The 19,565-nt window shown below is 50.3% G+C and overlaps 1 protein-coding gene across 1 annotated transcript; it reads left to right on the top strand.

The window, feature by feature from the left end:
• Positions 1-7,721: 7,721 nt before the first annotated feature.
• On the top strand, positions 7,722-13,399 carry NPAS4 (neuronal PAS domain protein 4). Its single transcript, XM_007461946.1, has 8 exons — positions 7,722-8,078; positions 8,806-8,957; positions 9,136-9,238; positions 9,357-9,630; positions 9,812-9,921; positions 10,268-10,403; positions 10,525-11,942; positions 12,647-13,399. Exons 1-8 carry the CDS (start codon positions 7,904-7,906, stop codon positions 12,673-12,675), a joined length of 2,397 nt encoding a protein of 798 aa, XP_007462008.1. The 5' UTR covers positions 7,722-7,903; the 3' UTR covers positions 12,676-13,399.
• The last annotated feature ends 6,166 nt before the right edge of the window (positions 13,400-19,565 follow it).

The raw sequence follows: 19,565 nt of genomic DNA, 5'->3' as shown, positions 1-19,565 counted from the left end.
GCATGTGGGATCTTCCCGGACCGGGGCACGAACCCCTGTCCCCTGCAACGGCAGGCGGACTCTCAACCACTGCGCCACCAGGGAAGCCCTCTCATCAGTCCTTTGATGTAGGTGCTACTATTCTTACATCCCTATTTGACAGACAGGTAAACTGAGGCACAAGAGGTTAAGTCACTTGCCCAATGTGAAGGAGCCAGGACTCCGAGTGGGCATCTCACCCCAGAGCCTCCCTCCTGGCCTCCACCCTCTCCTGCTTCTCCAAGCCTCAGCCTCCCTCCCACCCACCTGCCTTCCCACAAAGAACTTATTGGCTTTCTGCCCATGGACCCCTCTGCTCAAGGCTGAGCCGCTTCATCTCAGTCCTGCCACAGGCGCCAAACCTGGTCGAAGTGGAGATTGGCCTCCCTTACCAGTGGCTGCCCCTCTGCACCTTCACACCGTGCATCTGTAAACACAGCCGCAGGCTTTGGTGGCTTCTTTTGTGGCTACATGTCCTGTGTTGTCTGATTTATGATACTGCACTCCGCCCACCCCACCCCACCTACTCAGCACAGCTGAACATGGTCAGCCAGTCACTTGACACCTGGCAACTCAGCCCAATCACACCTCCTCCGGGAAGCCAACCCGGACTCCCAGGCTCGGTCATCCCTCATTTTGCTCTCCCCAAACACCCTGTATGCCTTCCTCCTAGCAGTCATTCCACTTAAATGGCTTGATCGAGTTCTCACTTTCTCACCAGGCTGCATGCTCCCTGAGGTTAACATCAAGCCTGTGTTTCTAAACCACTGCATCACCAGTGCCTAGCACAGAAGCTGGCACAAACTCAGCCCTCAGATGTGTGTGCGTGAATGAATGAATGAGTGACATACCTGAGGCCCTGCTCTGGGCCGAACCCTATGCTGGATGCTGAGAATACGAGACCAGGCATAGATGCTGGTGGGGGAGACAGACAAGCAAACAGGTGGTGACAATGTAGGATGAGAACTGCACTGATGAGGAAGCACAGGGGGCCACGGGGGGCATTGAGGAAGGGCCCTGGACCCAACTGGAGGACCAGAGGACAAGGAGTTAGCCAGCTGGAGAGCGGTGATGGAGAGGATCCTGAAACTGGACTGAACTAATGACTGAATGTGCAGAAGGTCTGTCTCCTCCCCCAGACCTCCAGCTCCCTGAGGGCAAGGCGGGCATCCTGCACTCCTTTCTCCCCTACAGTGCTTGGGGAAGTGTTGGGTCCCTGAACTGCATTTAAAGAGTGGTTTCATTTGATTGATTTTCCTTCCCTCCTTGGAACATGGCTGGTCTGACACGCTCCTCACTGCGTTGCTTGTGCCATTTTCTCTCAGCCCTGCCTTCAGACCCTGCCCTAGAAAAGCTGCATCTTTTCCCACCTGAGCTACACTCTCCCCCTCACACCCTCTCCATGGTTCTGTGCCCCTCACCTTCTCTGCTCAGCCCACTCACCTGGCTCTGACCGTCTCGATGTGTGGGCGCCAGCGTGTACCTTCTTCACATGCGATTTGTTGATTTCATAACCATAAATAGATGAAATGTTCTGAATACTTCCCCATGCAAGTAGAATTGGGGGAGTGATAACATAATGAAAAGACCTTAAGAGAAAGAAAACAGCCTGCTAAGAGGCGCCTTTGCACAAACCAACATGAGGATTATATTTTCACTGCAGACTGGTGGACCCTAGCCCCAGGATGGGGAGGTTCTTGGGAATCTGTTAGAAAACCTTTACATGGTTTCAAACTCATGGATTCAAAAGAACAACCTAGTTAAAAGTAGCAAGAAGTAGAAATCAGGAAACCTGGGCTCTAATTCTGGATTTATCTCATTCTAGCTGTGTGACCCTGGACAAGTTACTAAACTTCTCTGAGAAAGTGGATAGAGATTCTTCCCCTGGGTTAGACTGGAGGCTCTAGGAGGCCTGAGACCCCACAGTGCTGTCATTTTCCTCCCACGAGGACATTTTGTCTTCTTGTTTAATACCTTAATCACCACCCAAAATGCAGTCTTGAGACTGGGGTTGGGGTAGGATGGAGTGGAGTATCCTGACTCTTCATTGCTAACTCCAACTCATGTTGCCATGGGGACAGGATGCGGAACATCAGTTCTGCATGGGGAGGCTACATCTACACAGCTACAGAGTGGCTAGAAGCTAGTAAGGAGGCTAGCCCATAGGGCTTCCCAATCTCTTCACCCTTAAGGAGTACAGGGACACTACTGTTCCATGGCATTTGGAAGAGTAAAGGGAGATGAAATGACATTTTGGTATGCCCTGGGTCCAGAGAGCTTCTGGTTGAGAAAGAGAGAGACAAGCAAAGATATTCCTAGCGTGAACTCATCCTCTACTCCAAAAGAAAACAATATTTTTCTGTAAAGTGTCAGTTTGTAAATATTTTAGGCTTTCAGGCCATATGGTCTCTTTTGCAGCTGCTCAACTCTGCCATTGTAGGGTGAAAACAGCCATAGACAATATATAAACAAATGGATGTGGTTGTGTGCCAATAAAACTTTATTTGCAAAAGCACTTTGTGGGTTAGATTTGGCATGCAAGTCAGAGTTTGCAGACTTCAACTCTACTCCGAGGTACAAGAGAAAGCCTGGACTTGGGAGCAAGAGCTCGGCTTAAGGCTCAGCATCGCCAATAACTTGCTGTGTGACTTTGAGTAAGTCATTGTGTCTGAGCCTCAGTTTCACTATGTATCAAATGAGCATAATACTATCAACCTGATTTGGCATGAGAATAGGTCTAACAGGTCAGAGCAAATCTGAAGTCTTTTCATCCCTCTGTTCCATCACTTCAGGTAGAGCTAACCCCCTCCTCAGGCCATGCCCTTGCCTGCTGAGGTTGGGCAGCAGCCCGCTGGAAGGGAGGAGGTGTTTCTCTCTAGAATCAGATTCTTGGTCTGGCTTTCCAGTCTCCAGCCCCAAGTGACCCCATTTATGCAGCAAGCCAAGCACAGGAAGAAATGAGGAATCCCTTCCTTTCCACCATGCAGTCATTTGGCAGGAGGCTACAGTTCACTTGAGAAAGTGATGTGGCTGCAGTGGCCGGTGGCCAGGCTTCAGAGGAGGCATTTGAGACTCAGGCTGGGACTAGAGTTTGGAAAGGTAAGCTTCAATGCTCTTCTAGATTGTTCACCTATGACCCCAATTTCCCTGGGGTCCAAGTCAAGTAGCTGCACCTGTGGTCTGGTGGTGACTTGCAGCACCATCAGCTGCCTTAATGGATCTGTCTTGAGCCATCTTGTCTATCTGTCTGGCCTGATCACCACTGAGATTTTGCATCCTTTGGCATCTTGTCATCTGTTCCGAAGTCCCATCAAGTGATTCATTCATTCGTTCATTCATATTTTCCCTCTCTCTCTCTCTCTCCCTCCCTCCCTCCCTCTTTATCCTTCTCATAGACACATTTGTCCAGAGCCATACAGCATACACTTTGACAGCTCTCTGTCTAGATCCTTGCCCCAAGTCTCCAGAAAATTAGCCTTAATCAGGAGTCTCCATGCTGTTTTAAAGAAACAGACTCCCCATTCACCCTCCAGCTCCCTCCCAGCAGGTCATCCTCCCTGAAATCTCTGGAAAAGATATACCTTCTCTTCTCTGATAGAGGCTGAGGGGTGATGTCCCTCCAGGTCCCCAGTAAAGCCATGTAAGACAGGGGCAAGGGATCTCACGGCCTGTACTTGCTATAAAAATCCCTTTTTCGGAAAAAATAATAAAGAAATAAATCAGCCAATCCCTCCTTGATGCCATCACCTCTTCTTGGTGATTTTTCGGGGAAGGAGTGGGTGGGGTTGCCATGGCAACAGATGCGAGCTTGTCTAGAAGAGACCTTGATATTTTTTCTCTCTCTCATTCTCTCTTTCAGTTGTGTGTGTGTGTGTGTGTGTGTGTGCGCGCTGCGCATGCTTGTGCCCACACCAGGAATTTTTTTTTTTTTTTTTTAGAACTAAAGAAAGCCCTTCTCTTTCCTCAGCTCCCCAAATATGGAGTGATGGAAAACCATTTACTCCTGCAGGCCAGGGACAATTCAGGATGGTTCAAGAGAAAAGGAAGAGGTCATACGGGGCTCCTTTCCTCCATCTTTTAGCTAGAGATTGCATGCAGAGAGACCTTCACAAATTGCTGGGGTCCAAGGGCTGGAGAGAAGGGAAGATGTTGGGTGGAGAGAGATGATTAAGGCATAAATGGTGCAAGAGCCCAACAAGTGACATCTGAGAGAGCAACAGAAGGTGCATTGAGGCTACGGATGCAAGCAAATCCGCACACACCATCAGGTGCTGGGAGAGAAAGGCACAGAGCCAACTCAGACGTGGACACAAACACACACGTGTACAGGGAGGCACACAGAAAGCTGCAAACATATAAATACATACCAGCACAAACATAGAACTACACACAACACAGGAAATCATAGACATTCTTAATAAAGACAGGCATAGATGCAGGCATAAGCAAATGCATAGATAAAAAGGGATACAGACACACAGCAATGAAGACACATGCAAACAGACATACAGAGACCTACAAATACAGTCATGGTCAAAGGGACAGACAGACACACACGCACATTCTCAGAGTCTGGCCCCCTCCCTTCAATTGCCCAAGCATCCCCAAGCAGCAGTGCATAGCTGGAAATGCTGCAGGCTCACACAGAGAGTTTGGGTGGGTGGCTTCTGCTCCCCCCATTTCTTCTACAAACTCACCCCAAGGCCCCCCTCTGAATTCATTCCCTTGCCCACTTTCCTATAGTCAATGGGCTCTAATACCTCCCTCTTCTCAGACTTCCAATTCTTAGCCTGTTCTGCTGCTGCCGCCTGCTGCTTGGGAGGGGGAGGGAGGTGTGTGTGGGGTGACTCAGCCAGGCCAGGATGACTCACACTGCCAGTATTTTTAGCAGCGGCCAGGAGCTCTCTAGCGTGCCAGCCGCCCCCCTCCTCTGCTTGCTATTTTGGAACCATCACTGGTGATATAAATAGCTCCTCTCCCACATACTGAAGCTGCTGCCAAGCTATTTTTGGTTCTCCACAGTTAAAAATAGCTTTAAGGAGGTGGGATGCAAGGGGTGTGGGAGTTGGCCTGGGGAGAGAAGACATTGGGGCATACAGCGCTTCTCAACTTGAATCAGAGTGGGCGAGCTAGGATGAGCTCTTCTGTGCCCCCTCCCTTGTCCCTTTCTAGACCCTTCTTCTCTTCCAGAGTGCCTTCCCCGCCAGTCCATTCTGGAAAAATCCAAGGGCTCTTCCCTTGAGCCCAGTCCCCCCCCCCCCATTTACTTCACTCCTAGGGTTCAGATATCTTGCCCCCCTACAATCCACCCCCTTATTCATTCTCAGAGGAGAAGGGTACAGCCAGCTGGGGCCTCACTGTGAGACCTGTATGGATTCAAGCTCTACTTTAACGTCCCATGGTCCATATGACATACCTTGGGATAGTTCAGGACCACGGACAGCGGTGAGTGCCCCATTCTTTCCCCGCGGCTCTGCTCAGCTTGCTGGACAAAACCAACAGGCACCTCTGGTCATGGAGAGGAACACTAAGAATGCCTCTCATTCAGGGATAAAGAACCAATAAGTGAATAAAACAGGAACACTGCCCTGGATTTTCCTACAGGAAAGGGGTCCAAAGATTAAGGGCTTGTCCAAACAAAAGCTTGAGCGAGGGGTGGGTGAGTATGTCAGGGGTCAGACAGAGATGAAAGTGGAACAGAGATACGCTTTCTGAAGGAACCATTTTTCTGTCACCCAGGTAAACAGGGTTAGAGATAGTGGCAGACAGGCAGACAGACATACCCCTTCCCTCCATCTCAGCTGTGCCACTGAATACGGGAAGGTTGAGGTGGATGGACCCAACCTCTGCCAAAATACACAAGAGGTCAGGATTGGGCCCCCAGAGACCCCCTTCTTAGACAGCCTTCTTCTCAGCTGTCTCTCCTCCTCCCACTTTACCTCTCTTGCTTCCACCCTTTTCCACGAGGAGTGAAGACCCCAAATTTTGCTTCCTGGTGTCAAAGTTTATCTCCACCCCTCCTACGTGGCTTTCTACAATCAGGCCAATCCCTTTCCCCCAAATTTTAAGTGGTCTCATCCCCAGCCCCTCACGTGACTTCACACACACACTTACCCTACAGAATTCGATTTCAGATAAAATGTCCCCTAGCCCATTTCCTTCCCCTTTGTTTGGGGGAAACAAAGGCACCCTTCAACCCCAGTGGAGAGTGACCATCCATGCAGAAAAGAGCAAGAAGAAAGAGGGAGATGATAGGGCAAAGTGATATGATGTGGAGACAAAATTGACAAAGAAGAGAGACGAGAGAGAGCAGAAGGGGGACGTTGTCGGGGGGGGCGCAGAGGGCGCACAAAGTTGAGATAGACCACCAAGCCGGCAATGAGATAAAGAAACTAGCTGGTGCGTGGCGGTGTGGGGTATGTGGAGAGTTGAAGATGGAGACAGCGAGGAATCCTACCGCCGATGACGGGGAGGGGGTTGGAGGGGAGTGTGGGCAGCCCGACGGAGTTAAGGGGTCTGTGGTAGGTGCCTGGATCGTGCAGAGGGTCCAGCACGGCCCCCTCGCTTCTCTGCTGCGTCCCCATCCTCCCCGCTGGAGGCAGGGGGGAGCCCTCCGGAGCGTGGCGGAGGCAGCCAGGCCCCGCCCGCCGCTGCCGCCGCCGCAGCAGCCGCCGGAGGATTCCTGTCCTAATATGGAGCTGGGATTCCCCCGGCCCCGCCCCCGCCCCCGGCCCGCGGGGAGACGGAGGCTTGCACTCGAGCGGGGGGGTGGAGGGATATGGGGGTGGTGGCGGGGGGAGCCCCTGGCTCTGGGGGCTGGCAATGGGGGAAGGGATACCTTGGTGTAGACCCAGATCCTCACCAGGCCCTGGGACCCTGCCTCAGTTGCCCCCACCAGTGGCTGAGGTTAATTAGTTGACAGAGAAACGAAGAGTCACTGCCGACTGCGGCGTTGGTGCAGGTGTTCCTATTCTTGGCTGTGGGAAAGTAGAACCAAGGCCAGATTCAGCTGGTTCCTCTCCCTCAGGACCCTTTTCCCACCCATCCTAGGGACTTAGAGCCCCACCGGCCTCCCCCTGCTAAATCGGCAAGGCCCGGCTTTGGAAAGGGGGGAGGAGGAGATTTGTTCTTTGAAAGTGACTAAGGGGATCCCGGATTGAGTAGTCCCTAGAGAGAAACCCCAGCTGTGACCTATCCCACAGAGGCCAAGGAAGGTCCTTCTCCCCACCCCCATCGCCCCGCCCCAGACGAATTTGACCCTTGGCAAATAGGGAGGAGGGATTTGTGCACCACCCTGCTCCTCCCCTTTCCCTTATCTCTTCAGAAAAATCATTGTCAGAGCGAGCCCCTGTACAGACTCTCCTGCCAGGGGCTTCAGACCGCCCCAACCCTTGCCCTGTCCCTTCCCTCAGCTGAATACATTAGGATACCTGGGTCCCTGCACCCCCTTTCAGGCCTTCCTAAAGCAGCGCCTGCCTCTCGGCGCAGCTGTCGCCAGCCGCGGCCCCCTCCGCAGCCTGCGTTCCCCCCTCCCCCCAGCACCCCTCCCGCTCTCGTTCTACGTCATGGCATGACGTCGGAAGCCTGGGAGGGAGGAGGAGCGCGCCCCCCCCCCAACCCCAGCCAGCAGCTCCCGCTGCAGCTTGCTTAGCCCAGCCTCCCGCCCCCCTTTCTCTAAAGCGAGCCCCCCACGCCTGACAGGAGCTATATAAGGCGGAACAAGGCAGGCGAGGGGGGCAGCGCAGCCGAGCGGAGCCCAGGAGAGGAGACAGAGAGAGAAAGAGCCTGAGCGAGAGACGGGGAAGCAAGGAGGAAGCCATCGGTGCGTCGGGACAGGATCGCAGGTGTTCGGAGCGCCCGAGCTGGAGCTCCGCAGCCGCTAGTCATGTATCGCTCCACCAAGGGCGCCTCCAAGGCGCGCCGCGACCAGATCAACGCTGAGATCCGGAACCTCAAGGAGCTGCTGCCGCTGGCCGAAGCGGACAAGGTCCGGCTGTCCTACCTGCACATCATGAGTCTTGCCTGCATCTACACTCGCAAGGGCGTCTTCTTCGCTGGAGGTGAGCAAACTGGGGCGGAGACGTGAGCTGGTGCGCGCCGGGGAGAGTGAAGCAGAGGGAACCCACTGGGACTGCCGCAGGTCTAGGGCAGCGTGTCGGCGAGCTGGGGTGAGAAGGAACTAGGAGAACTCAGGAATTCCCACTTTTCCTCCTGAGTTCTGTCCAAACCTCACCTTAGTTCTGAATGAGGATTAGAGAGACTGGATAGTGTCCCTGGTGCCAGACTTCTGGGAAGAGGAGAGCCAGGACAGAATGGCCCCAGTCCCCACCAGCGCAGAGGCGCTCCGGGGAGCCAGGGGAGGGAAGCCCGGGAAGTTACAAGGATGGAGCCACCAAAGCCTGGGGAAGCACAAATGCTGTTCACGATGCTGGAAGGGCTCTTCTGCAGCCAGTGGAGCGCTGCCCGCGGTGCTGAAAGCACCACCGGGTTGCAAGGCACTGCCCGCGGTGCTGAACGCTCGGTCGGCTTTGGAGTGCTGTCCGTGGTCCTGAAACACAGACCCGCCAAAGCCCCAGCCCCGACTTAGAAGTCGAAGGGCTCGCTGGCTGGAGAGATCCAGCAACAGGTTCCCCGGGCAAGAGTTGCGGGCAGCAGGTCAACAGGTGTGTGCAGAAGCAGGTCCATGAGAAATTCCTCAGAATTTTCTGAAACCCGGTCCATGTCTTTCTCACTTCTGTTTTGCTTCCCAGTCTTACTCCTGACTCACCCTATCTTCTCACTCTGCAGGCACTCCTCTGGCGGGCCCCACAGGGTTTCTCTCAGCTCAAGAGCTTGAAGACATAGTGGCAGCACTACCTGGATTCCTGCTTGTGTTCACGGCGGAGGGGAAGCTGCTATATCTCTCTGAGAGTGTGAGCGAGCATCTGGGCCACTCCATGGTGAGTGCTGAGGATCCTTTCAGCTTGGACTGCAGCACAGATGGGAACACAATGAGTTTTCCACTTTTGAGAATCTGGGAATTACAGGGGAGGAAGTTATAGCCTACAAGATGCTATGTGCCAAGGACTGGCCCTTGCTGCCTTCATTAATGGTCATCTCTCCTTTACCTTTCTCCAGGTGGACCTGGTTGCCCAGGGTGACAGTATCTATGACATCATTGACCCAGCTGACCACCTAACTGTGCGCCAGCAACTCACCCTGCCCTCTGCTCTGGATAGTGGTGAGAACTCCTTTCTCCTTTCCTCAGTCCAATATGCCTCCTGCTGCCCTGCTCCTTCCCATTTGCCATCTCTCTCAGCCATTTACTCTCTTACCAGTTTTTCTCTTCACTCACCTAGATCGCCTCTTCCGCTGTCGCTTCAACACCTCCAAGTCCCTCAGGCGCCAGAGTGCAGGCAACAAACTGGTGCTTATTCGAGGCCGATTCCACGCTCACCCACCTGGGGCCTACTGGGCAGGAAATCCTGTGTTCACAGCTTTCTGTGCTCCACTGGAGACAAGACCCCGCCCTGGCCCTGGCCCTGGCCCTGGTCCTGGCCCTGCCTCACTTTTCTTGGCCATGTTCCAGAGCCATCACGCTAAGGACCTGGCCCTGCTGGACATCTCAGAGAGGTAAGCCCAGAGTGTTCAGACCCCAGGGAAAAGGCAGGTCAGAGGTGAGGGGACCCTAGATTCTGGAGTCAGGGACAGGGAGGATGGGATCTAAGGGTGCAGAAGACCTGGGAGGGAGTGAGATGCCTGGGTATCAAGCAGGGAAAACAGAAAGCTGACCTCATCCTTTCCACCTTCCCAGTGTCCTAATCTACCTGGGCTTTGAGCGCAGTGAACTGCTCTGTAAATCATGGTATGGACTGCTGCACCCTGAGGACTTGGGCCACGCTTCTGCTCAACACTACCGCCTGTGTGAGTGTCCAGAGAGGCTGAGGACAAGACAGGGAGTTGGGAAAGGGCATGGGAAACCTGACCAAGAAGGGCTGTGATCAAGACTGATGTCGGGGAGATATCAGAGGCTAACAGCTTTGGATGCTATAGGGTGAACACTAGGGTAAGGAGTCAAGGTGAGAATAGAATCAGAACTGGGGGACTCTGAGTGGTGAGGTCAAAGTGGGGAGTTGAATGGTGCAGGTTAAGGTAGTCAGAAAAGAGGATGTCATGAATACCCCAATTCAGTGGAGAGGTCAGAGAGTGGGGAGAATAGGTGGTGCTGTCTGATGGGTGTCCTAACTCTGCATCTCTTCTTTCCCCTCAGTGGCTGAGAGTGGAGATATTCAAGCAGAGATGGTGGTGAGACTGCTGGCCAAGCCTGGAGGCTGGGTGTGGATTTATTGCCTTTTATATTCAGAAGGTCCGGAGGGTCCCATTGCTGCCAATAACTACCCAATCAGGTGAGCTGCAAGCCAGGGGCCTGGGAGGCAGCTGAGGTGGACATGGAGGAGACACAAATCAGAGAACTTCTCTGGGAATGGACACCACACCCTTACCGGCTGCCTCTTCTCTCCTCTCCAGTGACACGGAAGCCTGGAGCCTCCGCCAGCAGTTAAACTCTGAAGAAACCCAGGCAGCCTATGTCCTGGGCACCCCGACCATGCTGCCCTCATTCCCGGAGAGCATCCTCTCGCAGGAGCAATGCTCTGGCCCTAATCCACTCTTCACCATGGGGCCTCCCCGAAGCACCAATTTCCCCAGTGCTCCTGAGCTGGGTGCTGTCTCAACACCAGAAGAGCTTCCCCGACCCCCCAAAGAGCTTGGCTTCAGTTACTTGACATTCCCATCTGGCCCTGAGCCTTCTCTTCAAGCAGACCTGAGCAAGGATCTTGTGTGCACCCCACCCTACACTCCCCACCAGCCGGGAGGCTGTGCCTTCCTCTTCAGCCTCCATGAGCCCTTCCAGACCCACTTGCCCACTCCATCCAGCTCTCTCCAAGAACAGCTGACTCCGAGCGCTGTGACCTTCTCTGATCAATTGACGCCCAGCAGTGCAACTTTCCCAGATCCACTGACTAGCCCACTACAAGGCCAACTGACTGAAACCTCAGCCAGAAGCTACGAAGATCCTTGCACCTCCACTTTCCCAGATCAGCTGCTTCCCAGCACTGCCACCTTCCCAGAGCCTCTGAACAGCCCTGCCCATGAGCAGGTGACTTCTCCAAGCACAGCATTCCAAGCACACCTAAACAGCCCCAGCCAAACTTTCCCAGAGCAACTGAGCCCTAATCCCACCAAGACTTACTTCGCCCAGGAGGGATGCAGTTTTCTCTATGAGAAGTTGCCCCCAAGTCCTAGCAGCCCTGGTAATGGGGACTGCACACTCCTGGCCCTAGCCCAGCTCCGGGGCCCCCTCTCTGTGGATGTGCCCCTGGTGCCCGAAGGCCTGCTTACACCTGAGGCCTCTCCAGTCAAGCAGAGCTTCTTCCACTATTCTGAGAAGGAGCAGAATGAGATAGACCGTCTCATCCAGCAGATCAGCCAGTTGGCTCAGGGCATGGACAGGCCCTTCTCAGCAGAGGCTGGCACAGCTGGGCTAGAGCCACTTGGAGGGCTGGAGCCCCTGGACCCTAACCTTCCCCTGGCAGGAGCTGGCCCCCCTGTGCTCAGCCTGGACCTGAAACCCTGGAAATGCCAGGATCTGGATTTCCTGGCTGACCCTGATATATTCCTGGAAGAGACGCCCGTGGAAGACATCTTCATGGATCTCTCTACCCCAGACCCCAATGGGGAATGGAGTTCAGAGGATCCTGAGGCAGCAGTCCCAGGAGGGGCCCCATCACCTCACAACAACCTGTCCCCAGAAGATAGCAGCTTCCTGGAGGACCTGGCCACATACGAAACCGCCTTTGAGACAGGTGTCTCAGCATTCCCCTATGATGGGTTTACTGATGAGTTGCATCAACTCCAGAGCCAAGTTCAAGACAGCTTCCATGAAGGTGAGTTGAGCCAAAATGTTCAAGAACTCAAGTTCCTCTCCTGCCAATGAGATGCTGGGTGGAGTTAGATGAGTAAACTGCCCTCTGTGTTCCTCGGTTTCACTAATAGGATAACATCACCTGCTGTGTAGGATAGCAGTTAGGATAAGAACTAATGAAAACAATATGGAAGTTCTGGACAAGTAGGCCTGGGGGGCAGAGATTAGGAGTGTGGGATAAGATGCAAGAGAATCTTGGGTAATGGTTTGTGTTTCTTAACTGCGAGGGACCTAGATCAGCCATCCCCACCCCACTTTACAGATGAAGACAGTCAAGATCCCGAAGTTAAAGAAACTCCCCTGAGGTTATACAACAAACTGATGGAAGAGGGATTAGAGCTCTATCTCAGTATTCTTTGTCCCCCAAAGGGAATACAGAGTGAGAGTTTATAGGAGTTTGGGAAAGATAGTGGGACTCAGCCCCTGGCCCCGACAGAGTGTCCCTGCTATGGCTCCATCCTTTCCAAAACCACAGACATAATTTCACTCCATTCATCCAAACTACTCCCGTATCTTCTGAGCCTCTGGTGACCTTTCAGTCATTGGACCAGCGTACTGGAAGCCCGTACTATGTGCCAACAGAGCACCACATCCTCAGCCTATATTTCCTAATAGGCCTAACTCACTGTTGTCTCTCTCTCTCTCTCTCTCTCTCTCTCTCTGCAGATGGAAGTGGAGGGGAACCAACGTTTTGAATAAGTCTGTGACTTAACGTCGTCAAGTATGGCATATTGTCATCAAGACATGGAGCCGCTCTCCACCCCCCCGGGATTGTTGGGGGGATTCTGGGGGCCAGAGGGGGATAGATCCAATTCCCCAGGCCCTGCAGGATTTGGGGGGGGGGAGGTGGGAGGGCAAGGGAGGGGAGCTTCTTTTTAAAATTTAGAGACATCAAGCAATCCCAGTTTCCATTTCAATCTGTATTCACTCGTAGTGAGTTTCCTTGAATGGGATTTCAAGCGGAGAATGGGGGAGTCTCACTTCCCCCGCCCCGCGCTGCCCCATGGGCCTGGGCCAGTTCTCCACTCCTGGGGGCCAAGCCACCCCTGGGCCTTGGTGGGGGAAAGGCAGTGCCCACCTGGGCCAGCCTGTGCCCTGAGGGGCTCTTGACACCCACGTAGAATTCTCTACACACCAGTAACGGGATTTCAATTCCGATGGACTCTGCCGCCCTGGCGGCCCTTCTTGTGACTTTTGCGCCCCGCGCCTGGGGTGGGGGGCGCGAAGAGACGCTACGTTCCTTTCCGATGGAGGAAGGCAGACCTGCCGCCGTCACACGTGTGCTTGCACGAGTGCGTGTACCTGGTGCGGGACTCACCCGGCTGCCCAACTGCCTGGGACTACCCAGGTGGTCACCTCGTGGTGCTGCGGTGACTTTGTAGCCAACTTTATAATAAAGTCCAGTTTGCCTTTTTGGTACACCTGGTGTCATGCACTTCTGTGAAAAGGGAAGGGTGGTGACCTGAGAAGGTTGAGAGGTCCCAACGGGAGCCTGGAGGTTAGGAGGTAAACTCTGGACCTGCTGACAGCCCTGGCATTTCTTCATTCACTCATGCACTCATCCATTCATTCACTCAACACCTGAGTGTTCTGTGTGTGGCCCACCCTGTTCTAGAAGCTGAGAGTTTGGAGCTGAAACAGATGCTACGTCTTGGCTTCAAGATGCTTTGGCATCCAATGCTAAAGAGTACTGGAGTCTCCTCTCTGCTCCAGGCTTGCAGTGCTTCCAGTGTGGGAGGGAGCAGAAGTGTCTGGGGATGGGCAGGGGATTCAGCTTGGCATTTTCCTGGACATGAGTTTGGAGTTTCAGAACATGAGTTTCTCTCTTCAGCCTGGCCCTACAGGCAAGCAACTTCCCTGGATTTAGGGTTCTGGATCTCTCACTGGAAATGATAACCACCTCTTTTATCCCTGAATGGGGCTTTCAGCTGACAAACAATTTTATATCACTTAGTCACTGCAATAAAGCCTCTGGACAGGTGTATAAGCACCATTTCATTGACGGAGAAACTGAGGATCACAAGTAAAAAGTGATTTTTTTACTCCCACAGTTAGAGCCACAGGTGGGCAATACACCCACGTCATCTGCATCCAAGCCCTGGCCTGTCTCCTCTGCCAGATTACCCAAGAAGGGCAGGCTTGGGCTGGAGCAGGGGCCTCCTCCCCTCCCAGTCTGCAAACTAGAGCAGACCCCAAACTTCTGAGCAGAATATAACTTAGTGGATCAAGAGAAAAAGTTTCCCAAAACACTGTCTTCCTCTAAGCTTGAGGGCCAAAAACCACAGGATATGGTGGGGGCAGAAAAGAAAATTAGGAGCCAGAAAGACCTGGATTCAAATTCCACCTCCACTGACTATCTGCCGAGTAGGACGTGAGCCTCAGTTTCTTCACAGGTAAAATGGGGTTGAAAGAAACGGCCCTGACCTCCCAAAGATGCTGCTAGGACTTGATGGGGCCTCTTATAAGCTGAGGAGCACAGAAAGGACTTAAGTTATTAAACTGAATTGGAAAGCCATGGTGACCACAAAGGCTTACAAGTTTCTTTCTCAAGGTGGGGAAGGAAACTCCAGGCCCCAGTCTCCCCCACCCCAGCCCACTGAAATACGGGGGCTGGATTCCAGGAGCTGAGAGCACAACACTGAGAATTCCCTAAACCTCCTCTCATTCCAAATCCTCCAGTTCTGAGGCCGTGCCCTTCAGAGGTCCTATGGGAAGGAAGATATTCCAGGGACCTGTCACCTTTTTTCCACCTTGGATACATCCTTGGGTGAAACAGGAAGGTGCAGTGTTACCCTCTGCCTTCCTGTGCGTCTGTTCTCCAACTTGAACAAAAGAACTGGACTGGAAGCCCCAAAAGGACCCTGTCTCAGCTCCACCCCCCACTGGTGCCGATCACAGGGCCAAACACACGGCAGGCACACTAGAAATATTTGTTGTTGTTGTTGTTGTTTTGTGGTACGCGGGCCTCTCACTGTTGTGGCCTCTCCCGTTGCGGAGCACAGGCTCCGGATGCGCAGGCCCAGCGGCCATGGCTCACGGGCCCAGCCGCTCCGCGGCATGTGGGATCTTTCCGGACCGGGGCATGAACCCGTGTCCCCTGCATCGGCAGGCGGACTCTCAACCACTGCGCCACCAGGGAAGCCCACACTAGAAATATTTTATCAAGAGGACCACTTCTGAAGATCAGCCTAATAAGGACCTGAGTAGGAAGTTACCAATTTCTACCACAAGAATTTTGTGCCTAAGTTCCCCAGAGGGCCAAGCATTGTATCTTTCAGCTTTGAACCTTAAGTGACCATAAGCTCAAGACACATGTTGGAGTCCCATCTACAAACCACCTCTGGTATGTTAACTAAACTTACTGTGGCAATCACTTTGAAATATATACATATATCGAATAACTATGTCATATACCTTAAACTTATACAGTGTTATATGTCAATTATGTCTCAAAAACTGGGAAAAACTGTTCATTTTCTAATAAAACTGTTCATCAACTGAAAAAAAAAAAACCTAAAACCTCCCTGGTGGTCATCAAAATCAAGGAAAGTCTGAGAAGCTGTGACAGCCAAGAGGAGCCTAAGGAAACATGATGATGAAATGTAATGTATTCTAGATAGGATCCTGAAATAGAAAATAGACATAGGTTAAAAACTAAAGGAACCCAGGAATTCCCTGGCGGTCCAGTGGTTAGGACTCTGTTCTTCCACTGCAGGGGGCATGGGTTTGATCCCTGGTCTGGAAACTAAGATCCCTGGCGTGGCCAAAAAAATAAAATAAAATAAAAAACTAAGGAAACCTGAATAAAGTGTGGACTTTAGTTAATAATAGTGTATCGATATTTGTTCATTAATGTGACCAATGTACCATATAAGTGTATGATGTTAATAATAGGGTAAATAATAGGTGTGGAGTATATGGAAACTAGTATTTTCATAACATTTCTGTAAATCTAAATATATTCTGAAATAAAAAGTTTCTTTTACAAGTAAAACTAAATAAATGAACATTAAAAAAATTTTTAAATGTGAGCAAAAATGAACACGTCACTGGTGTTTGGTGGTGGCGGTAGGTGATAGAGTGTGCGTTTTGATGAGAAGACATCTCAACATTCAGGATGAGAGATCCCGGCAGCCAAGTTCAAAAGAGCCAGTGGCTCTACCTGCTGGACAGAGAGGGATCTGCTTCTGTTCCTGTCACTGGCAAGGTCCCTGTGGCTCAGAGCGTCATACCTTAGCACTGGTGGATAAACTGAGGCCAGCGGGGAGGAAAGGACTTGTCCGATGGCACTACCAGAGTCGCTGCAGAAGCCAGATCTGACCCTCAGCCAGTTCCCTTCCCACGGATTCCAGACTCTGCCCTGGGAGCAGAATGTAGGAGAAAGGGCACAAGTTTGGGGGTCATAAAGACTGACCCCAAGGGCTGGCTCTGCAGCCTTATTTTTTTTATGTGGGAAATATTCACAATAACTACATGTGCCAGGAACTTTTCTGGGTGCTGGGGATGCAGCAGTGAACAAGACAGACAAGATCTCTGGGCTCACAGAGCTTACATTCTAGTTGTGGGGAGATGTAACAAAAAGTAAGTAAAGTCTCAAAGGAGCATACAGAATGTGCAGTAAGGGACAGAGCCAGGCTGCTATGCTAGAGAACCACAGCTCTGGTTCACAGTGTCCTAACGTAGAGTGGGGTGACAGGAAGCCCTTTCCTAGAAGGTAACATTGAGCTAAGACATCAAAGATGAGGAACAGGAGTAAGAATGTTCCAGGCCAAAGGAAAGCAAGAGTAGAGGTATTTAAATGGGAAAGGCTTTGACCTGTTTAAGGACTAGCAAGGAAATCAGTGTGGCTGGATCAAGGCCAGCGAGAGGAAGAGTGGTTGGAGAGGAGGGAAAAGATTACTCAGGGCCTTACACCACAATAAGAAACTTAGATTTTATTTCACATGCAATAGGAATTGATTGAGGAGATGTAAGCAGGGGAATGACATGATTTAATTCACATGTTTAAGCCATCCCTCTGACAGTGTGTGGAGAAAGGATTACTAGAGGCAGGAGTGGAAGCCGAGAGACCAGCTGGGCTCTTGCCATGGTCCAGGCAAGAGGGGATGAGAGCTTTCACCAGGCACAGATGGGGGTAAGTGACTGGATTGGGGATACTTTGGAGACAGAACTAACATGATTTGCTAATGTGTTTACAGTGGGGGTGAGGAAAAGAGAGGAGTCTTGTGTCTCTGACTCTAGTAACCGGGTGAAGAGTTGCTGTTTATTTAGCCTGGGATGAGATGAATATCAGGACTTTTGCAGTCTCCTCTCGTGCCTGGCAGGACTAACTGAAAACCTCTCTGGATGAGGGCATATCCATCTTAGGCCTCAAGGAGCTTCCATAAATAATGTGTCACAGGCATTGAGCAGGACACAATCAAAGATAACCAGACACACAAAGAAGCAAGACAATATGAGCAGGAACTAGCAAAACAGATATACACAGTACATATATTGGAGTGGTCAGTTACTAAATTTAAAACAACTATATTTTTTCATGTTTAAAGAAGTTAATTACAAAGTCAAGAACATCTACAGGGAACATGGGGAATTCCCTGGCAGTCCAGTGGTTAGGACTCAGTGCTTTCACTGCTGAGGGCCCGGGTTCAATCCCCGGTTTCACTAAGATCCCGCAAGCCGTGTGGCGTGGCCAAAAAGATTAAAAACAAACAAACAAAAAACACTTTAAAAAATTAAGTAACTCACTAAAAAAAACGGTACAAATGAACTTATTTACAAAACAGAAATAGAGTCACAGATATAGAAAACAAACTTAGGGTTACCAAGGGGGAAAGGGAGGGGGATAAACTGGGTGATTGGGATTGACATATAAACACTACTATATATAAAATGGATAACTAATAAGGACCTGCTGTATAGCACAGGGAACTCTACTCAATACTCTGTAACGGCCTATATGGGAACAGAATCTAAAATAGAGTGGACATATGTATATGTATAACTGATCCACTTTGCTGTACAGAAGAAACTAACACAACATTGTAAATCAACTATACTCCAATAAAAATTAATTAAAAAAAATAAAGTCCACAAGGCAAGTATAAAAATAAATAAATAAATAAGTGATTCAAATATGCAAAGTTTAAAAAAAAAGAACATCTACAGGGAACATGAAATGAAAACAGTGATAAGCAGACTTGAAAAGGAACCAATAGATTTTCTAGAAATACAATAAAAAAGATGAAAACTGAAATTAAAAATTCAATTGGAAAACAATTGGAAATGGAAAATTGGAACCCGTATCAAGGGTTTTTTTTTTTTTTTTGGCAAAAAATTATAAAACAATGTGCTGAGTGGCCTGTTTGTACATTGTCTGAAAACCACGTGGGTATCTTAATATATCACAGGCTACTATAATCTATACTAGGCCAAGTTTTAGTAAAAGTACACAATCCAAAATATTATTTTCTATTTCAGTTATTTGAGCAAAATAAACTCACCCTATTGATATAATGAACACATGTAATTAAAAATCATTATTTGAAATAAAAATTGGTGGCATATACTGAATATGGAGTATAATTATGTCATACACAGTGCCAGAAACTCAGGACTAGTCTCCCCATCGAGACATCAGCCAGATTTCAAATCTGCATGGGGATGAATGCTAAACTCAAAACCTCTGAGGGGCAGAACTGAATTTCCCCAGATTTTCAGAGCTGAAGAAAATCAAGTACAGAAGCAATTCAATGGAAGAAGAATAACGTTTTCAACAAATGCTACTGGGGTAATTAGACGTCCGTGGCGGGAGAGAAAAGAATTTCAACCTAAGCCTCATACTTTATACAAAAATTAACTCAAAATGGGTCATAGACTTAAATGTAAAACATAACTATACTGTGGATATGGTTTAAGAGGACATGGTGCTTAAGAAGACATAGCTAATTTCAAACCAGGATGTCTAGATTGATTCTTAGTTACACCCAAGTAGCCATGTATAAGGATTTCTTTCCTTTTCACTTTTGATACAAAGTCCCTGCTAGGAGGCTTGGAAGCAGACTCTCATATTTTCTATGCAAATATCTATGCAAATTTTTGCCTGGAAATGCCAAAGTTGAAAATAACAAGAAACAGTTTCTTAAAAGGTTCAATGAAGTCACACACACATAGTCAGCTGATTCTCATGAGGCAAGTAAAGCCATTTAGGCACAGGATAAGAACTCCTTAAGAAAACACAAACTGCCTTATGAAAATGCAAGGCCAACCTTCACGATTGTTTTGCAAGTTGAAATATACCTCTGAGACTTCATTCCAGCTTTGCTGCAGGCCAGTGACTAAGATATCTACAGAATAGAGGAAAAAAGCAATGTAATCATTGTTTAGTTGGAAGACATCTGACACAGTGCTGTAACTGAGCACACCCAAATAGTCCAGGGGAAGGAGTAGCCACACAATAGCTAGAAATCATCTGCTCCTCTCACTGTGGAGCTGTGGCAGAAGTACAACAAAAATTGAAAAATATCAAAGGTGCAAGTATGGAAGTCACTGATATCATCAGAAGTAGGGGGTGGGCTTCCCTGGT

The sequence above is a fragment of the Lipotes vexillifer genome, unplaced genomic scaffold (assembly GCF_000442215.2).
Source record: "Lipotes vexillifer unplaced genomic scaffold, Lipotes_vexillifer_v1.1 scaffold1129, whole genome shotgun sequence".
Lineage (NCBI taxonomy): Eukaryota > Metazoa > Chordata > Mammalia > Artiodactyla > Lipotidae > Lipotes > Lipotes vexillifer.
This window is presented reverse-complemented; position numbering and strand designations above follow the sequence as displayed.

Coding starts and splice junctions, on each gene's coding strand:
- NPAS4 (XM_007461946.1), top strand. CDS start 7,904: ATGTATCGCTCCACCAAGGGCGCCTCCAAGGCGCGCCGCGACCAGATC. Junction 8,079..8,805: donor GGGCGTCTTCTTCGCTGGAG/GTGAGCAAACTG, acceptor CTCACTCTGCAG/GCACTCCTCTGGCGGGCCCC. Junction 9,922..10,267: donor TGCTCAACACTACCGCCTGT/GTGAGTGTCCAG, acceptor CTTTCCCCTCAG/TGGCTGAGAGTGGAGATATT.